This window comes from Colobus angolensis, unplaced genomic scaffold, assembly GCF_000951035.1.
Source record: "Colobus angolensis palliatus isolate OR3802 unplaced genomic scaffold, Cang.pa_1.0 Scaffold37, whole genome shotgun sequence".
NCBI lineage: Eukaryota > Metazoa > Chordata > Mammalia > Primates > Cercopithecidae > Colobus > Colobus angolensis.
Genome location: NW_012117043.1, coordinates 1,352,488 through 1,370,123, shown reverse-complemented (window position 1 = coordinate 1,370,123; position 17,636 = coordinate 1,352,488). Strand labels below are relative to the sequence as shown.

The following is a 17,636-nucleotide window of genomic DNA, read 5'->3' as shown; positions in this document are numbered from 1 at the left end:
ACGGGGGCCTCGGGGGGCATCGGCGCGGCTGTGGCCCGGGCCCTGGTCCAGCAGGGACTGAAGGTGGTGGGCTGCGCCCGAACCGTGAGCAACATCGAGGTGAGACCGGGCCGGGGGCGGGGACTTCGCGGGCGGGTCGTTTCCCCGGAGTCGGATTCACTTGCCCGCCACGCCGGGGCCCTTTGCTGTAGTGGGGGCGGCCTCTCGGATCCCTTAAGGCAGGTTTCTCCTTTCCCCTTAAGTCTCGTCTTTGAAGGAGCCGTTTCCCCTGACAGCCCCTGCTCGAGTTACCGAATCTCCGACCCCGGCATCTCGCCGCCCGCCCCTCGCTTCTGCCTAGGGTATTGGCCCGAGGAAAGGGGAAACCGGAGGTCGGGAATGGTGGTCTCACCCCTGTGGCCTTCTCACCCCTGGTGGCCAAGTGCCTCTAATCCCCAGAAGTCACCCACCACTCAGGCCAAGGTGGCTGGCCAACCAGATGGGCAGGAGCCAGAACTGAGGGTGGGGTTGGGGGTGGGAGCTTTACTGAAGAGCCTCAGCCCCGCCCCCTCACCTCGTGGGTAACTCATGCCCAGTGGCATGAGGAATGAATGGAATATTCATTAGTGGGCCTTCCTCCACTCTCCTGGGGCGAACAGAGTGGGTGAAATAGGGCGGAAACCTTGAGAGGATAAAGCAGCCTGGAACTCCTTACGCTTCTCTTGACATGGGGTTGGGAGCCCTCAGAATTAAGAGGAAAATCAAGATGGCCATTTTGGAGCAGGGAGGAATTTCTGTCCTAGGCTCTCTCTGGATGTGCCCTGCAAGCTCACTCTCAGTGTTGAGCTAGTGCTTAGCTGCAGGGCTTTATCTCCACCGTGCTCAAAGTCCTCAGGCCCGGAAAGGGTAAGGAGGCCTTGGGTGGGGGCAGAGGAAGAAGGTATACAGGAAGGAGGACTGTCCCCTCCCCTGCTGCTGACCAAAGGTACACTTTATAACCCAGATAATCCCAAGGTCACCTGGCACCATCACTGCCCCACTCTGCCCTCCCTTTATTCTATTCTGAGGAGCTCAGGACCCAACCCCAGCCTTGGAGCCCAGAGGATCAAGCCAGGGATTAAACAACTGGATTCCCTAGTTCCGAAGTGACTCTTGCCTTCTCACCTACTCCCCTACCGCAAGCTAGCCAGGAAGTGGGGCCTGAGCCCCAAGGGGATCCCCCAGGCCGATCACTCAGTCCCAGGGTGACTCCATGTCTGAGAGGAGAATGCCCCTGTTGTGAGAGGGTGATGACATGATGTAGATCATTACTGAGGGGAGGTAGGGAGATCAGGTGGCACAGGTGGGGCAACAGGAAGGCAGTGACAGGGAGAAATACATTCTGAGCGCATCCCTTCTGGTTTTCTTGTGGCAGGAATTTTGAGTCTAGAGGAGGAAGTGGGAAGATGTGTGCCAGGGGAGGGGAGAGCTGCAGGCTTCCTTGCCCACAGTCTGCTTTGATTGATTGATTCGTTGATGTTAAAGCAGAATTTGGGTTCTAGCTTCCTACAGAGAAAACTCCTGTTTCCTGAAGTGATCAAACGTGGGTAAAATCTGGTGAAAGGGGGGTATCTGATTCTCAGAGGACTATACCTTTTGAACTCACAGAAAGTTAAAGCAGGAAAGAATGTCCCAAGACACCCACCCGATCCAGTCCTTTATTCCTGGCTTGTCTTGGGAGGAGGAAGGGGCTCCAGGCCAGGGCAGCTGGCCAAGCTGCCCTTCCTCTAGGGTACCGCATGCTTCCTCCCCCTCGCCCATGTCTACACAGTCGCCTTCACAAGGCTCAAGTGCCCAGTCACTGGCTTCCAAAGAAGGCTACAGAGCATGTTTTCTTCTTGCCTCTGAATGTCAGCTTCCCCCTGGGCTGCCTCTCAATGGCTCTGCCTTCTGAGGTCTTTCTCGGCATGCTGAGGGCCTGGAGATGCACAGGGCATGCCCGATGGCACCTGCCACCTGACTTGCCTCATAGTCTCCTGAGAAACCTCAGAGGGGAGGGTGGTGCACCAGGGCTCAGAGAGAAATAATCTGTCCTGACTTTGTGACCTCTCCTTTAGGTAGGGAGAGAAGATTGGCAGCTGGGCTTGGTTGAAAGGCATGTCTGAGAACTCTGAGCCAGCTGGCTGCAGTTTGCGAGGGGAGGGGAATAGTTCAGAGATGAGGGACTCGCTGACACAATGCAGGAGAAGAAGCTGGGTTAACCAGACCAGTGACTCTTGGCGCTGGTGGAGAAGCATGAAGTGGTGGAGAGGCGCATATTACCTATGGGCAGAAGAGGTATTCCTGTTGGGGAAGAGGCAGAAAAGAGAGAGCTCTCCATTCCCTAGATCCCTGGCCCCTGCTCCACCCAGGACTTGAGTTTATTTATTTATTTATTTATTTGAGACAGAGTCTTGCTCTGTCACTCAGGCTGGAGTGCAGTGGCATGACCTCAGCTCACTATAACCTCTTCCTCCTGGGTTCAAGTGATTCTTGGGCCTCAGCCTCCCAAGTAGCCACACACCCAGCTCATTTTTGTGTTTTTGGTAGAGATGGGATTTCACCAAGTTAGCCAAACCTGGTCTCAAACTCCTGACCTCAAGTGATCCACCCGTCTTGGCCTCCCAAAGTGTTAGGATTACAGGTGTGAGCCACCACGCCCAGCCAAGACTTGAGTTTATAGTGAGGTTTCTCCATTGATCACAACCTTTTCCCTCCGTCACTCAGGGAGCACTGTCATCCCTTGGACTTTGACCAAAGAGGACAAACTTAGGGGATGCACAGTCCAACATCTACGTGGCTGAAAGTCAGCTGCCAAAGGAGCGTGTTTTATGAGTGTGACAGGGATGGGGGTCTGAGGCTGGCTGGGGAGCCGTGGGAGTGAGCTGCTCACCCCAGTCAGACCCCTGTTGGGTTTCATAGGAGCTGGCTGCTGAATGTAAGAGTGCAGGCTACCCCGGGACTTTGATCCCCTACAGATGTGACCTATCAAATGAAGAGGACATCCTCTCCATGTTCTCGGCTATCCGTTCTCAGCACAGCGGTGTAGACATCTGCATCAACAATGCTGGCTTAGCCCGGCCTGACACCCTGCTCTCAGGCAGCACCAGCGGTTGGAAGGACATGTTCAATGTAAGAGCTCCAAGCCTCCATCTTCCAGGTGGAGGGTGGGGAGGAGAGAGGGGAGCCAGGGGTTTGTGAACCAGAGTGCAGCTGGAGATGGAACATTTAGGAAGAGGGAGTTTCGGGTTCCCACCTGGGGCATCTTGACTCTCTCCTGGCTTCTTGCCCTACCAGAGAGATAGGGAGTGGATGAATGGCCATATCAGCTCTTCTCTTCTTTGAGCCCCTGGAGGTAGGTTTTTTTTTTTTTTTTTTTTTTGAGATGGAACCTTGCTTTGTCACACAGGCTGGAGTGCAGTGGCATGATCTTTGCTCACTGCAACTTCCGCCTCCCGGGTTCAAACGATTCTCCCTCCTGGGTTCAAACGATGAAGGAGAGGGGCTTCAGCCTCCTGAGTAGCTGAAACTTACAGGCGCCCACCATCACTACCCGGCTAATTTTTTTGTATTTTTAGTAGGGACGGGGTTTCACCATGTTGGCCAGGCTGGTCTCAAACTCCTGATCTCAGGTGACCTGCCCACCTCAGCCTCCCAAAGTGCTGGGATTACAGGCGTGAGCCACCACGCCCAACCTGGAGGTAGTTCTTAAAGTCTAGAGTGATTTCCTTGTGTTAGAAGAAAGATTGTTAGGGGAGAGAACTGCTGCCTGGTGGATGTTTCCCACTTGTCATCCCTGTGCCTGGGTGCTTGGGAACGTGATGTTATGGGAAGAAAAGGAAGAAAGAGACAAGAGATGATATTCTTACCTAGCCCCACTAGTAACTATGTGACTTTAGGCAGGTTGGTTACCTTCTCTGAGCTTCAGTCTTGTCACATTTAATTGGGATGAACATACCTCTGTCATCAATATCTGGGGTCACAACTCCAATGTCCCCTGGGGCCAGGTAGGTACATAAAGGAGTAAGGGAGGTTAGGAGGGGTCCGCAGTGTGGGGAAGCACACAGCCACTGCTCAAATCCTACATAGTTCCTCTATGGTGGTGTGGTCCCTGTGTGGCCTGGTTTTTTTTTTTTTGTTTTTTTGAGACGGAGTCTTGCTCTGTCACCAGGCTGGAGTGCAGTGGCGTGATCTTGGCTCACTGCAACCTCCACCTTCCAGGTTCAAGCTATTCTCCTGCCTCAGCCTCCTGAGTAGCTGGGACTAAAGGCACGCACCACCACGCCCAGCTAATTGTTTTGTATTTAATAGAGATGGGGTTTCACCGTGTTGGCCAGGATGGTCTCTATTGCCTGATCTCATCATCCACCCACCTCAGTCTCCCAAAGTGCTGGGATTACAGGCGTGAGCCACCGTGCCTGGCTGATCTTATGATTTCTTTGAGAGAAGTGGGGAGTCTGATATTATGTGATACCCCCCCACTCCCATTCACTAAAATGTCAGCTCCATGAGGGCAAGGATTTTTTATCTGTTTTGTTCTCTGGTATAGCTTGATCCCATAAGCACTCAAAAGATAAGTTATTGAATAAATGAAACTTTCCAGTACATGTTGGAAGGGTATTTAAAATTTTTTGAAACCATGCACAGGCCAAACCCAACTTTCAGGACATGGGTTTTCAACTTGTGGACGGTATGATGGGGTGATAGTAGGGTATGAAAGTATCCTGAGAAGTTGAAAGCAGTGTGTGAATGGGATGTTCTTCTCTCCCCACAATCCTTTCCCATCTGCTGACAGTAGACTTAGCACCTCATCTTAGCACCTCATAGATGCTTGGGCCTGGAAATGAAACCATGAAAATGAAGCCCTCAGCCTTCTTGGAGATCAGAGCCATGGTCCTCACTCACAGCACATGGGTCTCTAAACCTGGACCTTAACTCGCCCGCCCATCTGTAAAATGAGGGACTTACATTAAATTCCTACAGCTCCTTTCAGCTTGAACATTATCTAAATCTGTTAGGATCATCCTATAAGGCATCTTCTCTTTCCCTGCCCCTGATCCCCTAGACCTGGGAGATTTACTCACCTGGTCCCAGGGGATCTCTTTCTCCTACTCTACCTGCCAGGAGCTGAGTTCTCTGCCTCACAAGCCCACATTGCCAAGAAGATGAGAAACAGGGCTGGAAACCTCCCTGTCCTGGGACGCATCTCTTCCTACTGCCATGAACACCAAGGCAGGTTCACACCAAAGGTGTTCCGTTTCTCATGGCAGGCTCTGACACCTGATTAAGAGAAACATGTGATCTCCTGCTGGTTCCCTCTCTTCCTAAGAGGAGAGTCCTGAGGACCTGCTAAAAGCTTTATCTCTGCTTGTCCTCTGGGTGAGGCTAATGAGTGGGGCCAATGGGTGGGGCAGCGTAGGTGCTTTGCAGCAGACACGCCTTCAGACCTCTGTTCTCTGAAGGGTGGGGATGTGGGGGTCGCCTCTGCCAGAGGGAATAGGAGTGAGAAGTTACCTGACCCTCTAGAGTCTCCGTGCCTAGTCTTGTAGATGTAACCCAGGTTAAAGGAAGGCACAGAAAGGAGGGTCAGGCCTTCTCTTCTCCACTCATCTCACGGGAGGGGATGGGGAAGGAGCAGAGAGTAGCTGAGGAAGGCAGGGAAAGGCTAGGCTCTGTGCCAGAGGAGAGAGATTTGTAAGCCATTTTGGTAAGGATTTTGAGCAGTTTAGGAGGGAGCAGGGCCAGACTCCCATAGCGAAGAGAAGAGTAGGGTATTTGGGGGAAGAAATGGAAATGATTCCCTATGGAATAAGAGGGTCTGTGCTACTGTTCATAGAGGAGATGGCCAAGACAGAGTCTCCTGGGTCAGGAGTGGGTTTGAAGGTTTTCCATTCTTGTTTGCAGGAACTTGGGGGGTCAGCCAGGTGAGGAGCTACCTCTGCTATCAACTGGGGGTTGCAGCTTTAAGGAGAGGGGCATCTTGTGTAGAAGACAAGGTGCCCTGTGCCTGTGGCTGGTCTCTGGGAGGACCTGGACACTGTTTTGGAATGCCACACTGCCCCCATCCCCCCTAGCATTCTGTGGCTCCATCATTTGCTCAGTTGGGCTGGAGTGGAGACACCTCATTGCCCTCCCTGGCCTGCAGGTGAACGTGCTGGCCCTCAGCATCTGCACACGGGAAGCCTACCAGTCCATGAAGGAGCGGAATGTGGACGATGGGCACATCATTAACATCAATAGGTGAGGGCAGGTGGCCAAGGGGAACCACTCACCCACCAGGCTGGGTAATGTGCTGCAGCTCACCTGACCTCTTTGGACCTCAGTTTCCTTGGTGGGAAAGTACGGATTTAATACCCGAATGGCACAAGTATGGTGAGGGAAAGAATAATGTTGTCAAGTACCATCCTCTGGTTGGCTGGAATGGGCAGCTCAGTTCCTTCCCTCTACAGCTGAAGCCTGAGGCCTCTCCTGGGACTGAGTGCCTCTATTCCTCAGGTCTGGGGATGAACCCCACCTCATGGCACAAAGAAAGACTATGTACAGTATCTGGGGAGCTCCAGTCTGAGGGGGAACATGGCCTCTGCCTGCCCTGAGATGTCCCAATAGAACCATATCAGTGAACATACAGATTAGATTGAAAGAGTTTTGACATTCTGCACCACCAGGCGAGTGCATTCTGTGGTCAGCTTAGGGATAACTTCCAGGAAAAGGAGGGTTTTCCAAAGCTGTTTGAATAACCAAAATTAGATTAGTGAGCTGTGAGATGGCCACTAGAGGTCCCCTTTAGAAGGCTTTCCGGTGCACATCTGGGTGGTGGGGCTGACCGGGTATGGCAGGGGCACTGCTGGTCTCCCTGGAGCTTCATTCTCTCCTCTTTCCCCTTCCTCTCCCCACCCAGCATGTCTGGCCACCGAGTGTTACCCCTGTCTGTGACCCACTTCTATAGTGCCACCAAGTACGCCGTCACTGCGCTGACAGAGGGACTGAGGCAAGAGCTTCGGGAGGCCCAGACCCACATCCGAGCCACGGTGAGGCTGTGGCTTAGCGCTGGTGGGGACGGGGTGGCGCAGGCCCTCCCCACCCACACACACCGTTCAGGAAGCCCATGTTCAGAATGTGCCGCTTAAAGCTCCCGGGAGTGGACTGGCACAGAAGTGGGTGCTGCTGCTCCCGGCATGGCCCTGTGCAGCCCTTCATTTCCTCATTTCACTGATCCAGGAGCCAAGGACCAGACTTAGACTTTGAGCTGGGAGGGGGCTGACCTGAGGGAAAGCAAGGGACTGTGGGAAACCAGGTGCACAGTGGCTAGAAACCGGGACTCCGGGCTCTTCTCTTGAAGGCCGCATGATCGTGAGCGAGTCACTGAACCTCCCCAAGCCTCGGCCTTCTCACTTGTGAAAAGGAGATGATAAGCTTTTTAGGGACACTTTTTTGTAAAACGTTTACCTGACATATAGGAAAGGCTCTGTAGATGGTAGGTATCACTGTGGTCACTGCCAGCGGCAGCTTCGGAGGGAGGAAGCGGCTGCTGGATGTTGGGCAGCCATCACTGTGAAGCTGGGGTTCTGTGGCCTCCATCCTCTCCCTTCAACCTCCCCAAGGCCTGGCAAAGCTCAGCCCCTGAGCAGGCCCTCTCTGTTGGCCCAGTGCATCTCTCCAGGTGTGGTGGAGACACAGTTCGCCTTCAAACTCCACGACAAGGACCCTGAGAAGGCAGCTGCCACCTATGAGCAAATGAAGGTGGGGCCTCCCTCTGGGCCTGGTGAAGCCACTGACTCCCTAAATGAAGGCAGAGGGAACCTTAGCCTTCAGACTCCACCCTTCCAGCTTTTGTGGCTCCTCCTGGAGGGTTGGGGTGGACATGTGGATGCTGCAGAGGAGCTCAGTGGTGGGAGGGAATTTGAGTCCCTTCTGTCCTTGTCTCAACCCGTTCCCCTGGTGCTCTCAGTGTCTCAAACCCGAGGATGTGGCCGAGGCTGTTATCTACGTCCTCAGCACCCCCCCACACATCCAGGTGAGTCTGGCCCTGACTGTCCACTTGCTGGAGGAACCCAACCAGCCCCAGAGGAGGGGAGCAGGGAGCCCTGCAGGGCTAGGGGAGAGTGTCGCAGCTGCCTCATGCCTTGTGCCTTCCACAGATTGGAGACATCCAGATGAGGCCCACGGAGCAGGTGACCTAGCGACTGTGGGAGCTCCTCCTTCCCTCCCCACCCTTCATGGCTTGCCTCCTGCCTCTGGATTTTAGGTGTTGATTTCTGGATCACTGGATACCACTTCCTGTCCACACCCTGACCAGGGGCTAGACAATTTGTTTGAGATTTTTATATCATCTTGTCAAATTGCTTCGGTTGTAAATGTGGAAAATGGGCTGGGGAAAGGAGGTGATGCCCCTAACTGATTTACTTGTTAACTTGTTCTTGGTCCCCCTGGGCTCCTTGGCCTTTGTCTGCTCTCAGTCTCTTCCCTTTGATATGGGAAAGGAGTTGTGGCCAAAATTCCCCCCATCTTCTTGCACCTCAACCTCTGTGGCTCAGGGCTGGGGTGGCAGAGGGAGGCCTTCACCTTATATCTGCGCGGTTATCCAGGGCTCCAGACTTCCTCCTCTGCCTGCCCCACTGCTCCCTCTCCCCCTTCTCGTTCTCCTTCTGGGCTCTCCAGCCCAATCTTGGCTTCTTGTCCCCTCGTGGGGTCATCCTTCCACTCTGACTATGGCAGCAGAATACCAGGGCCTGGTCCAGAGGATTTCATGGTGATCATTAAAAAAGAAAAATTGCAACCAATCTGCCTCGGCTTCAGGAGTGTCTTTCCATTCTTTCCCCTTCTCTGTGATCAGGGGTGCTTGTGTCTCAGAATTTCTTCCACGTCGGTCCCACCTGGGACCTACCGGGTGGGTGGATTGGGGGCCTCACTCATGGGAGTATGGATTACCTTAGGTAGCAGGAATGGGTTTGTTTGGGCCTTGAAAATGTGTAGGAGTTTGACAAAGCGAAGAAGACAGGTGTGCAAGGCTGAGAGGCCTGGAAGAGCACGCAGTGCTGTGCGAACAGCACAGAACTTAAGTGCAGGAGCAAGATGGGGCTGAAGAGGCAGCTCCTTCCTGCCTTCCTGGATCGCTGGGGGGCTGAGTGCTGCGCAAAAGTCTCGCCATTACCTGTGGGACGGGAGCGTTAGTGGGCTTATCAGCAGGGACAGGACAGGCTCAGAGTCACTTAGGAAGAGAATCAGCGGCCAGGGATAGGAAGTGACTGTTGGGGTCCTCCTGCTGGCTGGTGATGAGCTAGTGAGTAGTAGTTCTGGGGAAAATCACCAGCGCCGGGATGTGGGGAGGGAGGCAACAAGACTGAATTGGTTGACCAGGAAGGCCAACCCATCTCCTTAAAGTGCCCTTCGCTGGTGCGTGGATAAATGCGGTCCCCGGCCTCCTGGACCTCGAGGAACACAGGACGCAGCCGGTAGTACGGCCAGCTCAATTCGCTGCTCCTCTAGCCCTGTAGGAGGTGCTGTGGGGACAGCCTGGCCGCCGCGCATGCGCAAAACGCCGTCAGGAAGGGGCGGGGGGGCTCCCGAACCCGGAAGCGAGGGAACCCACGTGGGAGCTTGGGAGGGGGCGGTGGTAGCTCTCTAGTCCAGTTGTGGGTAATGCGGCCTGTTTCTTCCTGTCCAAGAGAGCTCGGCGGAGGCAGCTGTCAAGTACCCTTCACCCCTGTGTTGGGAGCCTGGGAGCGAAGTGCGGCGTGGGTTACCGCTCCCGAGGACGCAGCAGGGGGCATCGAGTCCCTGGCGGGAGCTGCGCCATGGCACTGCTCTCGACCATCCGGGGCGCGACCTGGGGTCGCCTCGTCACCCGTCATTTCTCCCATGCAGCGCGGCGTGGGGAGCGGCCTGGTGGGGAGGAGCTAAGCCGCTTGCTGCTGGATGACCTGGTGCCGACCTCGCGGCTGGAGCTTCTGTTTGGCCTGTCCCCGTGCCTCCTGGCTCTGCAGGCCGCCCGCCGCTCCGTGGCCCGACTCCTGCTCCAGGCGGGTAAAGCTGGGCTGCAGGGGGAGCGGGCCGAGCTGCTCCGGATGGCCGAGGCGCGGGACATTCCAGTTCTGCGGCCCAGACGGCAGAAACTGGACACAATGTGCTGCTACCAGGTCCACCAGGGTGTCTGCATGGAGGTGAGCCCGCTGCGGCCCCGGCCTTGGAGTGAGGCCGGGGAGGCGAGCCCAGGCGACGACCCCCAGCAGTTGTGGCTCGTCCTCGAAGGGATCCAGGATCCCCGGAATTTTGGGGCTGTGCTGCGTTCCGCACACTTCCTCGGAGTGGATAAGATCATCACCAGCCGAAGAAACAGGCACGGACGTCCCTCATTCTCCATGTGCCCCAACTTGGAGATGCAGCCAAGTTCCTAAGCACCTTGGCCCTTGGGTGATCCCTTAGCCAGACTTACCTGTCCCAGAACTCGCACGCCTCTAGCCCTTGGGAGCCCGGGGAGCGTAGGGAGCTGGGCTTGAGATGGCCCAACCTAATGCGGGGAATGGGGAAACCTTGCAGCTGCCCGCTCACTCCAGTAGTCAGCAAGGCCAGCGCGGGGGCTATGGAGGTGATGGACGTGTTCTCCACCGATGACCTCACTGGATTTTTACAGGTAATGAGGGGCAAGAGGGGAAGGAACAGATATGAGCCCAGTTCAGCCTCTTCAAGGGGACGAAGCTAACCCCTGGGGAGGGAGAGAAAGGGGCATGTTGGCATCGCTTCCTTCGGCCTTCCAAATCCCTCTGGGGATGGGAGGGTCCTGGAGTATTTAAAACAGCAAATGGAGCATTATCTGAATTCTTCCTATCGTCGTACACTTTCCTGCACCCCTTCCCAGGTATGTACCACTTTGCCTCTTCTGTAAGTCAGCCTCAGTTTCTCCTTGCCTACTAGGTCGGGCTTCAGTAAATGCATTTTGTTGTTGGTGGACAGGAAGCCTGAGTTCCTCGAATAGGGCACAGCTTGAAAGGATGTTTGAACAAGGAGATCAGTATGCCATTAATATCTAGCAAGGGACAAACCTTGGAAACGCCCCTCTCCCATCCGTCTTCAGCTGTGCTTCCCTCGCTGGACACAAGGGGGCAGTATTGCTCCGCATTTGGAATCTCCTCTGACCATAACCACTGCCCCAACCCCCACCCCATCTGCAGGGTGAGAAATTTCCCTCTCAAGAAGTGGGAGAGCTCTGGGGCGTGTCTAGAGAGCAATGCTGTCCGGTGAAAATGTAGTGCGAGAAACATAGGTAGTTTTAACTTTTCTAGTAGCCACATTGAAAAGTAAAGAGATGACATTTTAAATAAATTGTACCCAGTATATCCAAAATAATATCAATTTAACATGTAATCATTTTAATTATTATTAATATTATTAATTTTTTGAGAGAGTTTCGCTCTTGTTGCCTAGGCTGGAGTGCAATGGCGCAATCTTGGCTCACTGCAACCTCTGCCTCCTGGGTTCAAGCGATTCTCCTGCTTCAGCCTCCCAAGTAGCTGGGATTACAGGCACACGCCACCATGCCAGGCTAATTTTTTTGTGTATGTTTAGATGGGGGTTTCACCCTGTTGGTCGGGCTGGTCTTGAACTCGTGACCTCAAGCGATCCACTCGCCTCGGCTTCCCAAAGTGCTGGGATTACAGGTGTGAGCCACCGCACCTGACCTTTTAAAAATATTATTAACGAAATATTTTATATTCCTTTAAAAAATGTTTTACATACAACACCCCTCAATTTGAATTAACCACCTTTCAATTGCTTTAATAGTCACGTGTAGCTAGTGGCTACTATATTGAACAACATATATCTAGAAGCAATTTTTTGGCGTCACCTTTTTGTAGGGAGCCCCTTTCTCCAAGCCTGATAGGAGATGAGGTTCCCACTCATCACTTCCAGCCCCTGAACAGGTAGGTTCTGAAAACACAGAAACACTGCAGAACATCCACTGAAGCTCCCGTCATCACATCTCCCTACTGTGTCTTCAGCATCTGGCCTGGAGAGTATCGTCCGCCTGCTGCTGTGGAAGAGCTGGAGGTGCCCCAAGCAGGGGCTTGTGCTGGGGCCCCATCCCTTCCTGGGTACTCAGAGACACTGCTCTAGCAGTTTTCCTCCTCTCTCCTGCATCATCCACTTTTCTCTTACACTCTCTTCAGCATGCAAACAAACATTCCCTTCTCACGCTCTTGATCTCACACCAGTCAGCCCCTCCTCTCACACTGAATCAAAGGCCTCGTCAAGGTCACGGGTAGTCTCCATGTTGCTGCGTTCCGGGGTCTGTTCTCAATTCTTTTCTGACATGGCCCATCTGCAGCAGCTGGCACAGCTGACCACTCCTTCCTCCTTGAAACACTCTGCACCTGCTTTCCTTCTGCTTCACCATGTCCTGAGAGGCATTTTTAGTGGTTTTTCCTCAACCCCCTGACATCTGAGCATTAGCATTTCCCAGATTTTAGTCCTAGGGTCTCTTTTGTTGTTAAGAAATGGGGTCGGCTGGGCACAGTGGCTCATGCCTGTAATCCCAGCACTTTGGGAGGCTGAGGTGGGCAGATCACGAGGTCAGGAGATCAAGACCATCTTAGCTAACATGGTGAAACCCTGTCTCTACTAAAAATACAAAAAATTAGCTGGATGTGGTGGTGGGCACCTGTAGTCCCAGCTACTCTGGAGGCCGAGGCAGGAGAATTGCTTGAATCTGGGAGATGGAGGTTGCAGTGAGCTGAGATCGTGCCACTGCACTCCAGCCTGGGTGACAGAGTAAGCCTCCATGTCCAAAAAAAAGAGATGGGGTCTTGGCCGGGCGTGGTTGTTGTTAAGAAATGCGGTTTGGCCAGGCGTGGTTGCTCACACCTGTAATCCTAGAACTTTGGGAGTTTGAGGCAGGTGGGTCACCTGAGGTCAGGAGTTCAAGACCAGCCTGGCCAAAATGATGAAATCCTGTCTCTACTAAAAATACAAAAATTACCTGGGCATGGTGGCAGGCACTTGTAATCCCAGCTACTCGGGAGGCTGAGGCAGGAGAATTGCTTGAACCCAGGAGGCGAGGTTGCAGTGAGCCGAGATTGCACCATTGCACTCCAGCCTGGGCAATAAGAGCAAAACTCTATCTCAAAAAAAAAGAGATGGGGTCTTGCTGTGGGTCTTGCCACAGCCTGAAGTGGCAGTGGCACAATCACAGCTCAGTACAGCCTCCGAATTCCTGGGCTCAAGCCATCCTCCCACCTCAGACTCCTGAGTAGTTGGAGATACAGGTGCATACCGTTGCACTTAATTTCTTTTTTTTTTTTTTTGGTAGAGATGAAGTTTCACTTTGTTGCCCAGGCTGTTCTCAAACTCCTGGCTTCAAGAAGTCCTCCTGCCTTAGCCTCCCAAAGTGCTGGGATTACAGGCGTGAGCCACCTCACCTGGTCCTGGATCTCTTTTTTGTATATGTTCGTTTCTTTTTGGTCTCATCTAGTCTCATGGCTTTAAATACTATCTGAATTCAAATTTCCCCCCAAGTGTATACTCTAGCCTGGACCTTGGTTCTGAATTCCAGATTCACTCATCTAGTCACCTACTCCACAGTTATTGTTTTGCTATCAGGTGGGCATTTCAAACCTAACATTTCTAAAGCTGAGCACCTGTTCCTTCTGGAGCAACCCCATCCCTTTGATTGTTTAGGTCAAAAACCTTGGCATCATCCTTAACTGAAGTTATTTCCGTATTATCACCCTTTCTCCCTATTTCCACTGCTACCACTCTGACCCAAGCAAGTCACCATCATCTGTTGATGTTATTACAGAAGCTTCCCACCTGGCCTCTTTGCTTCTGCTCTTGGCGCTCAGCACAGCAGGCAGAGTGATTCTGTTGAAGTCAGACCATGTTACTTCTCTGCTCAAAACCTTTCAAAGCCTCTGTACCGCTCAGATTCAAAGTCAAAGTCCTTCCAGTAGCCCTGGAGAGCCTACCTCGTGTGGCTGTTGTTCCCTCTTCTGTCTTGACGCCTCTCTTCCCACTGGCCACCTTACTGTTCTCAAACATGCCGGGGAGGCACCCGCCTCTGAGCTTGCTGGTCTTTCTGCCTAGAGTGCTCTTGCCCCAGATGCCTGCATGGTGCTCCTCCTCCTCCTTCAGGTCTGCACTGAAATGTCACCTCAGTGAGTCCATCCCCACCTGCCCTTCCACAAGGCTGGGATTTTGGTCCGTTTTGTTTTGTTCACTGCTCTGGCCCCAGTGCTTAGAACAGAGCCCATGCTAGATGCTTAAGAACTATTGACTAATTGACTGGATCAGCAAATAAACGAATGTATGGGCAAGGCTGGGCCCCTCCTTGGCCAGAGCTCTGATGAAGAATTTTTTTTTTTTCTTTTTTTGATATGGGGATTACATATCACTCACTCTGTCACCCAAGCAGGAGTGCCGTGGCACAATCTCGGCTCACTGCAACCTCCACCTCCTGGTCTCAGGAGATTCTCACGTTCTAGTCTCAAGAGAATCCCTCCTGAGTAGCAGGGAGTACAGGTGCCTGCCACCAGGCCAGACTGATGTTTGTATTTTTAGTAGAGACAGAGTTTCACCCTGTTGCCCAGGCTGGAGGCAGTGGCGTGATCTCAGCTCACTGCAACCTCCGCCTCATAGGTTCAAGCGATTCTCCTTCCTTAGGCTCCCAGGTAGCTGGGATTACAGACATGTGCCACCACGCCCAGCTAGTTTTTTGTGTTTTTAGTAGAGACGAGATTTCACCATGTTAGCCAGGTTGATCTCAAACTCCTGACCTCAGGTGATCTGCCCACCTCAGCCTCCCAAAGTGCTGGGATTACAGGCGTGAGCTACTGCACCTGGATTTTTTTTTTCTGAGATGGAGTTTCACTTTTGTTGCCCAGGCTTGAGTGCAGTGGCGCAATCTCAGTTCACTGCAGCCTCTGCCTCCCAAGTTCAAGCGATTCTCCTGCCTCAGCCTCCCGAGTAGCTGGGATTACAGGCATGCGCCACTACGCCTGGCTAATTTTGTATTTTTAGTAGAGACGGGGTTTCTCCGTGTTGGTTAGGCTGGTCTTGAACTCCTAACCTCAGGTGATCCTCCTGCTTGGCCTCCCAAAGTGCTGGGATTACAGGCGTGAGCCACGGTGCTTGGCCAGGCTAGTCTTGAACTCCTGACCTCAGGTAATCTACCTGCTTCAGCCTCCCAAAGTGCTAGAATTACAGGCTTGAGCCACCGCGCCTGGCCTCTGATGAAGATTTGCTGAAGTAGAATATGAGAGCCAGGCGTGGTGGCTGATGCCTGTAATCCTAGCACTCTGGGAGGCCAAGGCGGGAGGATCGCTTGAAGCCAAGAGTTCCAGACCAACCTGGGCAACGTGGTGAAATGCCATCTCGAAAAAAAATTGCAAAAAATTTTTTTCTAACTGGGTGGTGTGGCAAGTGCCTATAGTCGCAGCTACTTGGGAGGCTTAGGTGGGAGGATCACCAGAGCCCCGGAGGTTGAGGCTGCAGTGAGCTGTGATCGTGCCACTGTACTCCAGCCTAAGCAGGAGTAAGACCCTCTCTCAAAATTAAAATAAAAAAGAATGAGAACATGTCTTCTTCCCCACTTTCAGACCAAAGCCCAGCAGGGCTGGCTCGTGGCCGGCACAGTGGGCTGCTCAAGGACAGAGGATCCCCAGTCCTCCAAGATCCCCATCACGAGTTGCTTGGAGTTCCTCTGGGATCGGCCTACTCTCCTTGTGCTGGGTAGGTGGATGTCCCTGCTTTTGTGCCCAGATTACATTTCCCAAGCAATTGGATGTCCAGCTGGGCAACCCTAACCCTCGGCCCCATGCCCTGCAGGGAATGAGGGGTCAGGTCTGTCCCAGGAGGTGCAGGCCTCCTGCCAGCTTCTCCTCACCATCCTGCCCCGGCGCCAGCTGCCTCCTGGACTTGAGTCCTTGAACGTCTCTGTGGCTGCAGGTGAGTCTACTCCCCCTTCCCTTTCCTCTCTCCCTCTAATCATGCAGGTGGGATTTGATGCCCTCTAATCCCATTTGCTGGCTGTTTCTGTGCCTCAGTTGCTTTATATGCAAAATGGGGAAATTATATCCTGTTGATGAAATGAGTGACTGCCTGACACATGTCTCGGTCTCTAAACATCATCCCTCTCCTCCGTCCTCTCTTCCCTTGTCCTTGTGTCTGTGCAGGAATTCTTCTTCACTCCATTTGCAGCCAGTGGAAGGGTTTCCCCACAGAAGGGGAGAGAAGGCAACTTCTCCAAGACCTGCAAGAACCCTCAGCCAGGTCTGAAAGACTCAGCGTGGCTCAGCACCCAGGGCTGTCTTCAGGATCAGAGAAAGAGAGGCAAAATGAGAGCTGACGTGGACTGTCCACAGTGTTCACATGCTGGAGTCAGGGACGGCCGCACCTGCCTCCGCCTGCTCCAGTGTGCAGGAGCCTCTGCCTGAGTGTGCACCAGGCCCATGTTTATTGACCACGGTCTCGTGGGGAAGGGGACTGCGGTGGAGACCAGAGGAAGCTGTTTCCTGTTGTGATGTTGGACCTATAGTAGGACATGGTAGTTTGTTAATTTCCTTGGGAAGCCATGATGGCCTAGCATGGAGGGAATCTCCTCCCACGCCCTGTCTGGAAGTTGAGGGGAAGTCTAGACATCTGCAGGGAGGTAGGCAGCCCAGCCCAGGGGACCCATTCCTCTTGAACCAGTCATTGCCTGTGGCAAATGTGTGTGTGAGAATGTGGGGGGTGGAGGGCAGGGCCCGGATGTGGGGTAGACAGTGCACACGTCAGGCCCACACATGGCCCCACCCTGGGGCCTTGAGCGCAGGTCTCATCTTTCTGTGCCTCTGGACTCTGCACCTACCTCACAGGGTGGTTGTGAGGCTCAAATAAAACATCCCTCAGCACCTGGGAGATTCTGGCCAATTCCTCCTTTAGGTGGCAGCCTCGCTCTTCAGTCCAGTCTTCAGTCAGCTTCCACAGCCTCCTTGTGGGGAGACTCCTGGCTGCAGCCCCGTGAGAGGCGAGGGGAAATTAGCAAACACCTCTCACCCGACGGGGCCCGCCATGGGTGACTGAGTCGGTTCCCCTCAAGGGGAGGAACTGGGAGCAGGCTTGCCGTTGATTGTACAACCGAGACAGATTTGGCACTCCTCCCCTCGGGTCTCATGAAAGCAGCAGGAGCCAGTAGTGTGAGGAACATAGAAGTGTTTCTGTCCTGGTGGCACATTGGAACCACCTGGCATGCTTTACAGAAACCCAACACTGACACCAGAGAGTCTGACATGATGGGCGTGGCGCCACCTGACATCGGCTTTCAAAAGCGCCACCATTGGTCTAACGTGCAGCCAAGGCTGAGAACCACTAGGGCAGGTGGTCTCAACTTGCACAGCCTTGGCATTTAGGGCCAGGTAAGTTTTTGTTGTGCGAGCCATCCTGTGCACTGTAGGATGTTTAGCAGAATCCCCCACCTATACCCACTAGATGCCTGTAGCATGACCCCCCATTGTGAAACCAGAAACGTCTCCAGACGTTGCCAAATGGCTTCTGAGAGAGAAAAATCTCCCCTCCTGGAGCGTGGCTTTGGAGGATAGCAACCCCGAAATTGCAGTCCTGACTGCTGTATGACCTTGGATGGGCTGCTTACCCATCTGGGCCTCAGTGCC

At 53.5% G+C, this 17,636-nt stretch overlaps 2 protein-coding genes across 2 annotated transcripts; both read left to right on the top strand.

The window, feature by feature from the left end:
- Positions 1-1,869: 1,869 nt before the first annotated feature.
- DHRS11 (dehydrogenase/reductase (SDR family) member 11) lies at positions 1,870-8,777 on the top strand. Its single transcript, XM_011953634.1, has 6 exons — positions 1,870-3,129; positions 6,143-6,237; positions 6,896-7,025; positions 7,645-7,737; positions 7,946-8,011; positions 8,136-8,777. Exons 1-6 carry the CDS (start codon positions 3,010-3,012, stop codon positions 8,175-8,177), a joined length of 546 nt encoding a protein of 181 aa, XP_011809024.1. The 5' UTR covers positions 1,870-3,009; the 3' UTR covers positions 8,178-8,777.
- A 789-nt stretch (positions 8,778-9,566) lies between these two features.
- MRM1 (mitochondrial rRNA methyltransferase 1 homolog (S. cerevisiae)) lies at positions 9,567-16,884 on the top strand. The gene is made up of 5 exons (XM_011953633.1): positions 9,567-10,333; positions 10,534-10,627; positions 15,585-15,717; positions 15,814-15,933; positions 16,161-16,884. Exons 1-5 carry the CDS (start codon positions 9,792-9,794, stop codon positions 16,331-16,333), a joined length of 1,062 nt encoding a protein of 353 aa, XP_011809023.1. The 5' UTR covers positions 9,567-9,791; the 3' UTR covers positions 16,334-16,884.
- The last annotated feature ends 752 nt before the right edge of the window (positions 16,885-17,636 follow it).